Source organism: Sinocyclocheilus grahami, unplaced genomic scaffold (genome assembly GCF_001515645.1).
Source record: "Sinocyclocheilus grahami isolate Dianchi unplaced genomic scaffold, SAMN03320097.WGS_v1.1 scaffold1.1, whole genome shotgun sequence".
Classification (NCBI taxonomy): Eukaryota; Metazoa; Chordata; class Actinopteri; order Cypriniformes; family Cyprinidae; genus Sinocyclocheilus; species Sinocyclocheilus grahami.
Window position 1 is genome coordinate 1,092,009 of NW_015505180.1, and position 14,974 is coordinate 1,106,982.

General features: G+C 37.5%; 1 protein-coding gene across 7 annotated transcripts in view; it reads left to right on the forward strand.

Moving 5' to 3' along the window:
- The window catches only part of lmo3 (LIM domain only 3), a 52,281-nt gene extending 37,700 nt beyond the window's left edge, over window positions 1-14,581 (forward strand). For 4 of the 7 annotated variants that reach the window (XM_016237134.1, XM_016236380.1, XM_016235655.1 and 1 more), the window contains exons 3-4: window positions 3,513-3,638; window positions 13,093-14,580. In XM_016237134.1, the coding sequence (XP_016092620.1) occupies window positions 3,513-3,638; window positions 13,093-13,198 (232 nt within the window). In that variant the 3' untranslated portion in view covers window positions 13,199-14,580. Of the gene's footprint in view, window positions 1-3,512; window positions 3,639-13,092 lie in introns of all 7 variants that reach the window. The other 3 variants (XM_016233476.1, XM_016232732.1, XM_016234927.1) reach the window with 2 other exon arrangements.
- The last annotated feature ends 393 nt before the right edge of the window (window positions 14,582-14,974 follow it).

Sequence of the window (14,974 nt, forward strand, 5' to 3'; positions counted from 1 at the left end):
ATGTATATAATGCCATGCATATTTTAACTTTTTTTATTATTTAAAGAAGAAACCAATTCAATGTAGAGTTGACATTTGAGGCTTAATACTATAGAACAGCAATAAAAGCTTTTCAGTTTGAGTGTTTTCAGCTTGTGTATTTTTATATAAAAATATGGCATGTAGTTGCTTCAAACAATGATATAACATCATTCAAGGTAAATTGTGATAATCGTAATTCTGTCAGGACCACTATCGTCAAAATGATAGATACTTAGCATAAAGTTTGGTTTGGCGGTATGGTTCTGTTCTGGGCAAAAACCTCCCTGCCCATCCATGCAGCCTGTCATGAATGAGCAGGGAGGGCAGCAATAATAACCCCCCCAACACAAACGATAGGCCAGAACCACCCAAACCACAACCAATGGCATTCTGAAAGAAGCATATCCTTCTGGAATAACAGAGACTGGGGCAGCAGCAACTTACAGGAGAAGGGTTGAAAAAAATTTATACTTTTATTCAGAAAGGATGCATAAAACTGATAAAAAAGTGACAATACAGATACATTTTAATGTAACATAATATTTTAATGTTTCTACAGATAATTCTACAAATAAATCATGTGTTCATGTGAAGACTGGAGTAATGGCTGCTGAAAATTAATGAAATAAATGAAAATTCCCAACAAACAAATAAATAAATAAATAATAATATTATATTTTATAATATATTAAATGTATAATATAATAAAATAGAAAAGAGTTAACATTTCACAATATTACTGCTTTTACTATATTTTTGATCATAAATAAAAGATCATAAATATATGTAGCCTTGGTGCAGTATTTGTTAAAAATATGTTTTTTTTAGAAAACATCTGACATACATACGTATATATACATACATCCAGTGTACCTTCAGTGTACATTAAGGTCATTCATATAAAGTATTAAAAAAAAATGTAAAATTAAAAATGTACAAATAATAACTGCTTTACTGAAAAATGAATAAGTACTTTTAAAAATGTTGTGTTTTTATTAAAAATAATTGAAGGATGACTCAAAATTATTTTCTTTGCTGATCAACATTATGCCACAAAAGCTGTAAATAGAGCTGAACTTGTATCAAACATTTTTAATCTAGTGTTTAATACAAGATGTACAGTGTTTATATATCGAAGACGAGTTCAGATGCATAAATAGGCTGGCTTGAAAACCATTTCAGTCAATTCTCAAGACTCTCCCTTTTCACAAGATCTAACTCAACTCGAAACTCAAAAATAAAGGAGTATATTAATGTGCTATGTGAAAATGTGAGCCAAGAGTAAATCTGTCAGTTTTGAAACATGGGAATAGCTAAAAACAGCAGTCAGAATGAAGCTGCAAAACAAATTCCCCAAAGAACATTGTACATCAAGAAACTCCACTTATATCTAGTTTCTGATGGATCACAATCCATTCCACAGAAAAAATACAGTCGGTTCTTTAAATAAAAACAGATCTTTTCCCTGTGTAGCGCATGTAATACACGGCCAGATTCTCAGGTGAGAGCAGTTGTCTTCACTCAGTGCTTTGTGTATTTGCGAAGCACAGACCTCTGTCCTCAAATGCTCAAAGCAAAAAGGCATGACTGTCCAATTCCAGGAAAGGTATTGGTTACTTTAAATTTGCACGAGACGAGACATTTTGAGCTCACAGCTCGCTAGAGTGGCAAACCCAATATTAGTTTGATTCAACATGATGACAAAAAGACCTTCAAGCATCATTTTTTCATATGGATATCATCTATCATTCATCAGGTGAAATCTGGCGTGTGCATTAATGCATCTTTTCTTTTCAGAACATGCAAATAAACACATGCGCCATAATCATTTTCCTTATATAAGTGAGTTATCATACAGTGAATCTATCATCCTTTTTATATTTGCATTTAGATCTTTGATATATAATTTAGCTAATAATTATATAATATATAAAGTTGCTAGTGGAAAAAATATGCCTCATCATTTAATCTCTTTCATGCTGAGGCCTTCTGGCTATGCACTTTTCTGAAAATAGTGGAGACGTGATATCACGAACGTGTCTATTTTTAGACAGCTCAAAGAAAAAGGTATAATTCCTTTCATTAAATCAGCACCAATCCACAGGATGAACTCTCGTTTCCTTTCTCCTCATACCTGGAAAGCTATTGGAGATATCCTTCATCAACTCAAGGTGTGTTGACAGTAGCCCTTAATTTTGTAGGTATTCATGAGAGTACAATATATCTGCTCAGCTCTTTTTTATTTGCCTGTGGGAAACATAGTTTCTGAAGGTTAATAAACAACCCTGCAAATCCCAGGCCCTGAGATCATTTATCAGATTGCGATCTCTTACAGAGCTAGAGAGTGGCATGCAGTTTTATCATTTTAACAACGACGGATAAAAGTGCCCGAAGAAGTCCGCCTAATAGGTTATTTTGTTATATGATTTCGTTATCAGATATTTATTTTCCCCCTTCCCCCCTTTACTCGGTCTAGGTCACAGTGGAGTAACAGCCATGAATCCCTAATGAATCCTCTCTGTAATGTCCCGCGAGCGGGCTGGAAAATAATAGGCTCGTCCCTGGGCAGCGGCTCTGTATCGCTACCCTCATCCGGCCTGGACATCTCCATGATGGTCACATCGCACTCCACTTACGTGTTTTTGTCTTTTTGAGCCTTAAATATCGTAAAATAACACATTATGGTAAATATCGGCGGAGTCTTGGTATCGTTATAGTTTTTTTATTCTATTCACAAGCTCTTGGTTCAGTTTGATTCATTTTGTTAATCGGTCTTGAGTAAAACACCATAATAATGTATATAAAATTATAAACTTGTGTAATAAACCCCTATAAATTAGAATGAAAAAGATGATTCATTAAAGGCAGACTCATAAGAGTAATTTGTTTGTGAATCAGACTACACTGGTTATTTTTGAGTTTTTGTCTCACTGAAAAGAACCAGTTCATTAAATAATTTGTTTGTGAACTGGACTACGCTGTTTTTGATTCACTAAATAGAACCAGTTCATTGGAGTCATTTGCTTGTGTATCCAACTATACTGTTTGCTTTGTATGTCTTTGATTTACTAGAAAGAACAGGTTCATAAGAGACATTGTTTGTGAATCGGATTACACTGGTGGCTTTGTATGTTTTTGATTTACTGAAAAAAAACAGGGTTCACAAGAGTCAAGTGTGAACTGTACTACGCAGGTTGTTCTTTATATCTTTGATTCACTAGAAAGAACCTTTCATAGGAGTCATTTGTTTGTGAATCAGACTAAACTGGATGCTTTGTATGTTTTTGATTCTCTTAAAAGAACCGGTTCATAAAAGTCACTTGTGAATTGAACTACACTTGTTGTTCTGTTTATCTTTGATTCACTATAAAGAACTGTTTCACAAGATTCATTTGTTCATGAATCACCCTTACAGTCCCATTTCAATCTTAATGATATGGTTTATCCAATGGTTCTGACCCTAAAACTTCACAAATTTTTCTATCTATCAGGTTGTTCGGCGTGACTGGGAACTGTGCGGCTTGCAGCAAACTCATTCCAGCATTTGAGATGGTCATGAGAGCCAAGGAGAATGTCTATCATCTGGATTGCTTCGCCTGCCAGCTGTGTAACCAGAGGTTAGTCAAATCATACTCAGTTTTTTCAACATTTTGAAGTACTTAAACATATGTATCTCTGTGCAGATGTGCTGAGCCTCTTAAAACTCAAAGGCTGTCTTGAATCCAAAGCATCTCATAGTACATTTACTACAAGGACGGTCCCCATTAACCCCTATATCGTGTCTTGCTCAAGGGCAAAATGGCGATAGGAAATTCCAGCAATTCACCGGTTCATGAATCAAGCCTTCTAGGTTTTGATAAATGACCTTCGGATTTAAGCCCACCACCCTACCACAGAAAGACAGTTTGGGCAGATGTTTTCTTATCCAAATTATATCAGTGTGTTTACTACAAGTACAGTCTTCCTAGAGCAAGAAGTACATTGCTCAAGGGCAAAACAGTGATTTAGGGGATAACTCTCCAGCACATGAATCGCCCTTCAGGGGTTTGAACCTTACGATTGCTGGCACAGTTATATTCAACTATTGAACCGCCATCATTCGCAATTTCTAGTGATTGTTACCAACAACCTCTGAACCACAAGCCCATTTGTGTCACAAATAATAGACACTCTTGTATCCAAAGAGGTTTATAGTACATCTCACCCTCAAGCATCATGCCTTGCTCAAGGACACAGTGATGAACAGGAACAAAATAACTGTCAATATCAAATCGATCTGAGGTTTTAAACTAGGGCTGTGTGGTTAATCGAAATCGTCATAAAATCGCGACTTGAGCTTCCGCGATTTCTAAATCGCTTTATAGCACGATTTTCCACACCCCCGACCTCCCGCAGTACGCTATCCGAACCAATCAGAATGCAGCACGCCTAAATGGAGCACGAGAAAAGAACAGACCGGGCGAGCATACAAACGTAACGCCAGGTTCACACACTCCGTCTGTGGTGCGTATTTTTTCCGCGCCCATGTTAACGGATCAGAGCGTTCACACTGCACGCGATTGCGGTCCAGCAGTGCGCTTCAGGAGCGGTGCATCTGCAGCAGTCATGCTGCGATCGTTTCTGCACGGAGTCTATTTCTGCTGTGCTGCATACGCTGAATTAAAGTGACAGCGCATTATTCGCGGTAAAAATTAACATTGATTGACACGGAAATTTAGTAATTACACCATAAATGCATATAATTAAAGTCTACTGTTTCACAGTCAACAGATGGCTGTTTGGCTAGATTTAAAACAAGGAAAAGTGCACTTTTAGATAAACAAGGCAATAATAGATGGCACTCGTGGTGGTAGTTAAACAAAGTTATATTTATTGAGTTTAAACGTGAATATGTCTATGAAAGATTGTATTACTGTACTGTGATAAAAGAGAATCATAATGCTGAAAAAGCATTTTCAGAAACAATGTTTGGATTAGAATTAAAATAATGGATAAATGTTGTGTTTGTGGTAAACAGCCGCGGATCAGGAACGGACTGCAAACGCGTCCTGTGCGAAAGCAAAATGAGTCTGTGCTGCTTCTGCGCCGCATACACATAGGCTGTATACGCACTGCAGATGGAGTACGTGTGAACTTGGCGCAACAAATCTAGTTCAACATCCACAATGCCACAAAGATCTCTATGACCAATGCATGGCAAAAAAAATTCCCTGGACATGGGATTTTTTTTTTTCTGCCATATGTCTATTCTAGAGACATTTTGTTACACCTTTACTTAGTGATTATTTTGCCTTATGTCTGTTCTAGAGACATGTTACAGCTTCTAAATAAAGCTCTAATTGGTTTCCTTTTGGAAATATGTTTCAAATTCACACTGAATGCATTAATGACTGACTGTAAAACATGTCTGTGTGTGTCAAAATCGTGATTAAAATCGAAATCGCAAAATTGATCAAAGAAATCGCAATAGGTTTTTTTTGTCCATATCGCACAGCCCTAGTTTACACTAATGACTTCGGACAGTTTAACCTCTAAACTACAACCACTGCTGATCATGTTAGGTTTTAAAAGTAAACAAGTACTTTTCTACTACATTTAATTGTATTGAATTTACTTATATTCTGAATAGTATAGATTATTATGTTTTTGTATCACATTCCATCACCCCTAATCTTGAATATTTGCATATATCCTTTTTGTTGCAGTCTCTCATGTCATGGGAGGACCACATTGCGTTTTTTCACAAATGTTTCTATCCATGTTAAAAAAGAATCGTCTTAAAATGCCTTTTCATGTCAAAATAAATTGCTTATTTCTGTGGTTCACTATCAAAACCAGCAATTTAACACTTAAATATTCTGTAGCCTGCGGTTTTCTTCATTACTTTGGGCAAATTGTGTTATTTGTTCTCATTCACTCTAAGAAGAAGAGGCCATTTGTCTTAGAACATGGCCAAGTAAAGAAGAAACCTCAGCACGGGCTATTCATTAAATACCTGCTTCATATAAACACACAGGTGCCAGAGAGCAGTACACATGAGAGGGGCAGATTGCAGGATCCGGTTACGCTCAATTAACACTGGGTTATTGTCTTGCCACTTCACTTGACTGCACGAACCACGCTCACCTAATCTAAGAAGTCAGCTAATCTTCATCAGCAGAGTCACAGACAGGTCCACCCGCTCACCCGGCATTACAGCCCATTTAGAGGCAGGCAAATCTTTCTTTTTACATTAGGCCAGCCGATCAAGCCGGTTTAATAAAATCTGCGTCAGTCTGCTTTACACGCTCTGACAGGCATCTATGCATCTTTCATTCGCCCATCACAATTTCACTGATGTTCACCACAAGATTTATAGCACAGAGCCTGTGCTAATTGCCCATATCTCAGACTGAAGCTTGAATTTCCTGTCAGTTTATTGACATTTTTGGATGTTTTGGCGGTGAGTTGGATGTACATAGGTGTCCTTCGCAACAAACTCACATTCAGCAGTCCTAAAAAGTATACGGATTCTTACGCCATGCTTAAAAATGTATTGCACTACATAAAAAATAAAAAATGAGATCGTTTATTCTGTTCAGTTTGGGGACAGTGAGATTTTTTGAAAGAAATTAATACTTTTATTCTGCAAGGATGCATTAAATTGATTAAAAGTGACAGCAAAGACATTTATACTGCTGCAAAAGATTTCTTTTTCAAATAAATACTTTTTTCTTTTCAACTTTCTATTCATCAAATACTCCAGAAAAAAACTGTATCATGATTTCCACAAAAACATTAAGTAGCACAATAGTTTTGAACATTGATAATACAAAATGTTTCTTGCACACCAAATCAGTATATTATAATGATTTCTGAAGGATCATGTGACACTGAAGACTGGAGTAACAAATGCTGAAAATTCAGCTTTGCCATCACAGGAATAAATTATATTCTATTTCAATAAATATAAATATATTTAAACAGAAATTAAATATAGGTCAACAGTTGTTTGATGCTACTTTGATTACTAATTAAGTAACCAATTAAGTTAACCAATATGTTTTCTAACTAATTGAAATGCATACATATCTTTTAAATGTCTAAATACGCATTAGGCCCACTATACATATACAAACCACTTAAAGCTGTTTTTATCCTGACTAAACTCAACAAATAGATCTATACATTATAAAGAACTTCCTGCATCGGATCTCCTATGGTCTAAACACTACCCAAGAGAGCACCGCATCAACAGTCTGATATGCAAATACCCCCCATTTGACCAAGAGAAAATTCATTTGTCAACAAGCTGACGAGACATTATCTCCACAGACACCCGCCACCCAACACGTCTCAGACACTTTGTTGTTCTGTCAGTGCCTTTCGAGAAAGCCTCGCAAATGTTGATGGACTCCTCCGAAAGAGAAAAGGGCGGCAGGGCTTTTCATGATGCGTCTGTCATTGTGACAGCTCGCCGCATTACCCGAGTACAGCCTCAGTCCAGTGATGCTCTTTGATAAACAGCAACACAAACAGCAAGACTGTCTCAAGAGCCTTTGATGGAAGGAGAAACACATTGCACATTATTGTTTTCACTAACCAATTGGGCCTGATTTCATTTTTCCTGTTTGTTTTGTTCTATGCACTTAGTGCTTGAAAGAAAATAATACATTTAATCAAAAATAGAGTTTTATGGCTTTTATTCCATCTATCTTAGCTTCCAGGCTGTCTGTATGCTAATATATACCAAAACCTTGAACAAAATTAACTGTAGTATTTACAGTCAAAAACACTGATGACTCATCCTGCACTAAAAGATTTTTGTCCAAGCAAACGCTCGCTAGAATAAGAATGCCCCGCCTCCTTTTTTTTTTTTAAATAAGGGTTGTTTTGTTACTTCCATTGCCTTGAACTTAGCTTTTCCCTTTTTTCGTCTATTTCCCTTCTTTCTACTTGCATATACATCCCACCCTGCTTTCACCCTTCTCATTTCCCCTCTTCAAACAATATTAAATAGGCTGTGGCCTTTAAAAGAGCCATCTAATCCATCTTAGAAAATGCTCTCCTCGCCGTCAGTGATGTGGGACAGGCATTCTGATGCTGGGAGCAGGCTATCGGGTCGGTAGAGGTCACACTGTATAATTATGCTTCTCCATGAGGGTCAGTAATGTCCCGACATAACCGTTTGATGCTTAAATTATTACAATCAAGTTTTTAATACAGCTGGGACACCCCTCCTTTTCTCCACACACATCAGCAAGGCCATCATCTCCTACAGAGTCGTTTCATTAGTCAGGCCACACAAAAGCACCATTAAATACCACCCGTGATTAGCTTGATTTCCACAAAGAGAGTACTGAACTATGTCTGGCTCACGTATATGAAAACCAGAAGCTTCCACATAATATGGTAACGAATCTTTTAAGAGGACAAGTCACTCTTCTTTACTTAGATGAATGACTTTGTTGAAATCTCTCACTTTTGAAGCTTGTGACTGTTTGGTTTTTCCTGCCTTTAAAGACTGACTAGCAAAATAAAATTTATATTTTATTTAATCTTTAATTCAAGCACAGCCATTTTTAATAGTTGTAGTTAACAACACTACTTTCAGATTTTCATGACATTACATGTCTTCTGTAAAAGTATCCCATCATTCCGCGCAGCCAGAATTAATCTGGCGTGATTATTCATGGGTTGGATATAAATTTGCTCACCTGGCTTGAGGTTATATCCTCAGCTTGGTTAACAGGGATCGTGGCAACAGTCACGGCGGTGAGCGCGAGCACAGTGTGTTTGTATGGTTTTGAGGCTCTAGCCGGCCGTTAGCCACAGATCAGCCCTAAAGGGACAGCTAATCGATGAGCCTGTCGTCCGCTCAGGCCTCATCAGCCAACCTCAGGAGTCCCAGTTCCCAGTGATGAGCCCCATGGGAGTTCCGGAGAAGGCCTGGGTGGGAGGGCAGGGAGGTCACTGGTATGGGTCACTGTCTTTGTCGGAAAAGTCTGGAAATCCAGAGCCAAATTGGGCTGCACGTGCTTAGGGACTGCAGTAACTAAACTACGCCATAGACGACGGTCTCGTCCCCTCAGAGACGTCTGCAAAGCTCAGTTGTAGTCGTCATTCGTTAGAAGAAACCATGCGGTTGCATTGCAGACACTGAGGTAGATCCACTCAATTCTGTCGGATAATGTCTCGTTCACATCCGATGACGTTCACTTTCTTTCTCTCGGTCTACAGACCTCCCTCCGTGATTCATTTCCTCTCTCTTTTCCCTCACTCTTTCAAGTCCTCTCTCCTCCACTCAGCTCCAACATGTTATTTCACAGAAGAGGAATGTTACTACTCTAGTTAACACAGACCTCAGAGGCAAATAGCTGACGAAGCCATACATCATTAAGTCCACTGCCTTGGAAGCCATCTTTTCTTTAACAAGATGGGTCTCAATAGACATATTCATCATTACTGTCACACCTGAGGAAAAGGACAGAGGTAGAGAGAGGGAACGACGTACAAATGAAAGAATGGGAATATAAGCAAAAAAACTAGAAGAATGTAAAGCCATTGTTAATTAAAAATATAGGGCTGACAATCAATTAAAATGTAATTATTTAATTAGAATAATATGCCAATTAATTCATCAAATAAAATTGCATTTCATTGCATATATCTATAAAGGTTTCGCTTAGAAAATGAAGAGAATTTAAAGATTTTTATTTATTTTATTTTAGTAATACTGTAAATTAAATACTAATTTTTAAAAAACAAGGACAGAAATAAAGCAAAAAATAAGGGGGTACTTTTTAAATTGTTCAGATGTAGGGAAAATACACTTTATAATAAGGTTACATTTCCTAACATTATTTAAAGCATTAGGTATCATGAACTAACAACAAACTATTTTTTACAGCATTTATCAATCTATAGGTTAATGTTCATTTCTAAATATACTATTGTTAATTCATGTTCATTTACTTTAAAAAAATTGGCCAAACCAAAATTCAGTAAATCACAATAAATACTGTAAAAAAAAAAAGTATTTAGTCAGCCACCAATTGTGCAAGTTCTCCCACTTAAAAAGATGAGAGAGGCCTGTAATTTTCATCATAGGTATACCTCAACTATGAGAGACAAAATGAGAAAAAAAAATCCAGAAAATCAATTACAGTGCTCAGATAGTATTTTGTAAATGTAATTTACATATGGGTCAGGAGCATGATTAACTGCATTCGTTTTTTTCATCACATTATTTTCTTTATAATTAAATCACACTCAATTCATATCTTAAAATGGTAGCCTTAATTTTTTTTTTTTAAACATGAAAAGCCCCAAATTTATGGTCATACCTGAGCAAAGACTATCAAATGCATTTACTTTTTTTCTCCTCCACTTGATGGGAAATACTAAAAAGCAATTAAAGCAATCTGAAGTTGAACTCATCTGGGGTGAGAGATTGAAAGGGGAGGGCGAGGAGGATGCATCAAGCTAAGGGTAATGTAGGTGCTCAGAAACATGTGGCGATCGGTAATGACTGCACAAGCAGAAAAACGGAGGGTAGCGCAAGAGCATTTATTACCGCTACCTCTGATGGGCTGACTGCAATATCCTCATCATAATTGGCACACAGATGTCACAAACGCTGTTGACATTTCACCAAGCAGAAACAATTTGGCGCAGCGAAACGGGGCGGCGATGAGGCTAAGAGGAAACAGAAAACACAGGCTGTAAATAAACACAGAGAGATCCTATTAGCCGAGAAAGCGAGAGAACGAACGAGTGAGATGGAGGTGCTCAGAAGAGGAGGTGGAGAGGGCCAGGATGTCAGAGAAAACAGACACTAATGGATTCCTGGCAAGAATGTGTCATTTAAACAGGACGTTTTTATTGGAGTGAATGACACCATTACATTAAGCACACCTCTGCTTTGTGTTAATCACCGTGTCAACAAGCGCGATTAATGGATATTACTTGTTGATACTTGGACCAAACTAATGGCTGCGGCTTCCCGCTTGACATTGCCGTGTATAACAAATAAAAAAAGTTTTCCAAAGTGAGTATGTGCGAGGGAGGAAGCCATTTACAAAGTATTGTAGCGCTTGCTCATTATATTCAATAATGATGGAAAGGGTAAAGGCTCAAACGATCATATTCGACCCCTCCTGAAGATGTTTGAAGGAATATTGTATGTTCAAAACAAATTAGCATAATGTTGATTACCACAAAAAATAAATGTTCCTCCAAAAAATTTTTTTTTATTTAGTCACAGTGAGGCATTGAGGCTAATCCATAAAGATTGATTTTAGTTAAATGGTTTTAGTTTTAAAAAATCACTTACTAACCTTTTGTGTAAACATCCAATTAATAACTTTGTTGCCATGACAATGTACAGCCTAAAACCCTAAAATGACTTAAATTATTAAACATCATTACAGGTCAAATAGTACACGTCTTAACAGAAAAATTGTGCCTTTATAAAATGAGGTTCACATTTCTGCTTTTAAATCCTGCAAACATTCTCAGGTTACATTTTATTACAATAGTCCACTTTAGACATTCTAGACAACTAAAGGTCAACTAACTCTGATTCACAATAATTAGCAATTGCGTGTCAACTAACTCTCATTAGAGTATTAGTAGACTGTTAGGTTAGGGTTAGTAGAATAAGTTGACATACTTATATATTTAAGTTACTTGTAGTCAGTAGAAATTCTGTTGGCGAACCATCAAAATAAAGTGTTAGCAGATACTAAGCAGACAGTCTACTAATACTCTAATGAGTGGTATTTGACATGTAAGTTACTTAGAAGTAGAAAGTCTAAAGTGGACTATCAGAAAGTGTTACCAATTGGCCCCATTCACTTCCATTGTAAGTGCCTCACTGTAACCTTGATTTATGTTTTTTTTTTTTAAGAAAACGATGGACAAGTATAAATTACTTTCTTTGGTAATCGACAGTTATGCCACAAAGCCCTCAAGCTTAAAGTCATTATGTAACTTCTGTAGTTACACTGTAGTTTCTTCGATATTTTGGTGTACATCAGAGTGAAACAGATAAATGTAGGGCAGGAACTTCAGTTCACGGTTTGGTTTTGATTGGATGCAAGCTTGCAGTCGATTATAAGTAAGGTACAGGGTATGAAACCTGTCACTGGGCCTTTCAAAATGTACTTATATGTACCATTTAGGTACTAATATGTAGACTTTAGGTACTAAGGTACTAATATGAACTTACATGTTACCTTTAGGGGTAAAAAAAGTGTACCTTTTGAAAAGGTCCCGTGCCAGTGACAGCTTTTGTACCTTTTTCTCTTCTCTTCTCTCATCACCAGAGAGAAGTCTATCAATTCACCAGAAGATCGAAGCATGATATTTTGAAAATGTATGTGGTCAAAACTAATTTTACAAAATTAAATGTATGCATTGCTGAATAATTCACAGAAAAATCAAAAACTGACTTTAACTTAGGATAAACTCGGACTATTCCTTTAATGCCAGTAACTTTCTAGTAATCCTGAAGACTTTGATTAGCTTTGTTCAGGTGTGTTTGATTAGGGATGGAGCTAAACTCTGTTTGCCTAACATTGCATTCCCAATACAAACTTTTAATCGTTAAAATGGTACCAGCAGACATTCGGCCAGTAGACACGAGCACTCGCTGGCGCTCCAACCTTGTCGAACTCTCGCTGCAGGCAAGATAAGTGGCCCTCAGGACGGCTAAACACACAGAACGCTCGCTCTCGCTCTTGTTCCCTCTCTGCCGCCTTCTTTGTCTCTCTCTTCTGCCTGACCAACATAATCTACTTTCCAAAAGGTCAAGTGAGACAGTGGCCCGTCAGGCAGCGCTAAAGCCTGCGCTCCATCTATGGGGTATATTTATGAAACAGCTGCAGGTGAAGAAGATGCTAGGTGCACTCTGGAGATACTCTTTCCAGATCGAGCGACGTGTCCGCAGGATAACGTACGCTAATATTTGAGGGGGCGGGATGCGGCTCTGTGGGGAAGCCTGCAACTTTAGCTAGTAATGAGTCCTTCTGCGTCTCTCTCGAGTTATGTAAACGCCATGTTTCTGTTTCTCGTTTCGCCTCCATGCAGGTTCTGCGTCGGAGACAAGTTCTTCCTGAAGAACAACATGATCCTGTGCCAGACAGACTACGAGGAAGGACTGATGAAGGAGGGCTACGCGCCGCAGGTCCGCTGACCACCCCATGACCCCGCCGCTCACAGGAGGAGAAAGAGCTGCGAGAGGACTTGAAGGGGACATGCAATCAGACACAAAAAGCACTAGTGTCCTCTCCAGCCCCTGTCTCCATTGCATTGTATATATGAAGAGCCCAAATAAGGGACGGTGTTCTGTACAGATTAGCCATAGAGACGTTTTTGGTAAGTGGAAGAATGTTCGAAGACGGACCAAGTCTGTGGTTCGGTTTTAATGACGCTGCCTAACGGGACATGAATGAAGACGAGACATCTCAATGGCCCGACTTTTGTGAACTTAAACACACACAAAGTACAACCCCAAGTCCAAATTGCAATTCTATGTCGCTTGCTTTACAGGGTGAAGACCACAATGTAAAAAAAAATTTAAAGTGAGTTTGCGAGAAGAAAAGGAGCCATGTGAAAAGGAGCCATGTCAACATAAGATCTCAGGTTGAATGGGTTTCCTCATTGTCCTTTCTTTTTCTATTTCTTTTTCGTTTACATTGTGTCTTAATTACGTTTCCAGTGACAAGTTATTTGGAATAAACACAAACAGCCAATCAAAAGATATTTGATGTTTAATGTACAGTTACGAGAACCAATGATATTTCATGGTAGGCGGAGCTACCCAGAACAATGCCACAGATATAGACGAAATGTCCTGGCTGTTTAGGACAACTTTGCAAAATCGCACCTGGTTAAGACATGGTGTTAGCTTTCTAACAGATCTTTGGGCTTCGACATCTTCAACATGTGGTGGGATTTCTTTAGTGACGTTTTGAAAAACTTCTTTCACCCTGTTTTATACCTAAAAGACCCCTGTGGTCAAATGCAAACTCTTTGAACATTTGGGTTTGGCACGTGTGTAATGGGTTGGGAAGTGATGGGTTTGTTGATTTCTTCACTGTATTTATTTAATAGGATTTTTGTCATTGCGCTTAACAAGGCTCAGTTCCTGACATGTTTATACCTGAACTGAATCCCTGCTCAGTCACCAAGCATCTCCTCCAGAGATTTTGGACTTTTTTTGTGCGGCCCATGTTGATCAGCTGACATAATCCTCTTTAAACACAATCAGGTTGCATAAACTAGGCATTACTGGAGCACGTGAATACCTGGTTGAAGGATTTGCCTTTACCGGGTTTTGTTTACTATCAACTCAAGGCAACATGCAAGCGCAAATCACTACTGTAGCCTACTACGTTGATAATCCTTTTATGGGCTATGATTACCTTTGGAAACCGAGGGCATAGCCTAGAAAATATGAGGACAAACCTAATTTGTATATGGTGGTTGTACATATTCCTTTTTGCTTGCTATTGTATATGGATTTTCTTTTTATGTGTTATTCAGCATGAAATGTTTATTTTTAGGATGTGTACATACTGTACTGTAATCATTTTAAGCACAAATGTAATACAGTTTTATTGTGTTCGCACTGTCTGATGGCTTTCTTTGTGTCCTCTTTGTTTTTTCACAAAAAGCATTTGGCACTTTCCACAAAAGGGTACAAAATAGAATATGAAATACTTTTTCCTCGTTACCAAAAATAATAAAATGAAAATGTCAAATTAAAAATTTTATTAAATTAAAAAAAGAAAAATGTTTTCTTAAAAAAAAAAACTTAATTTCTTTTTTCATATAATTTGTGTAATAGTTGAACTTGAGATTTTGCAATGGGACCAAATGATGTTACTGGTTTTAACTTTTTTTAATTTTAGGATAAAGTCAAGATGATGAAGATACCCGAGGTGGAACTGGTCAAAATCCCCATTTT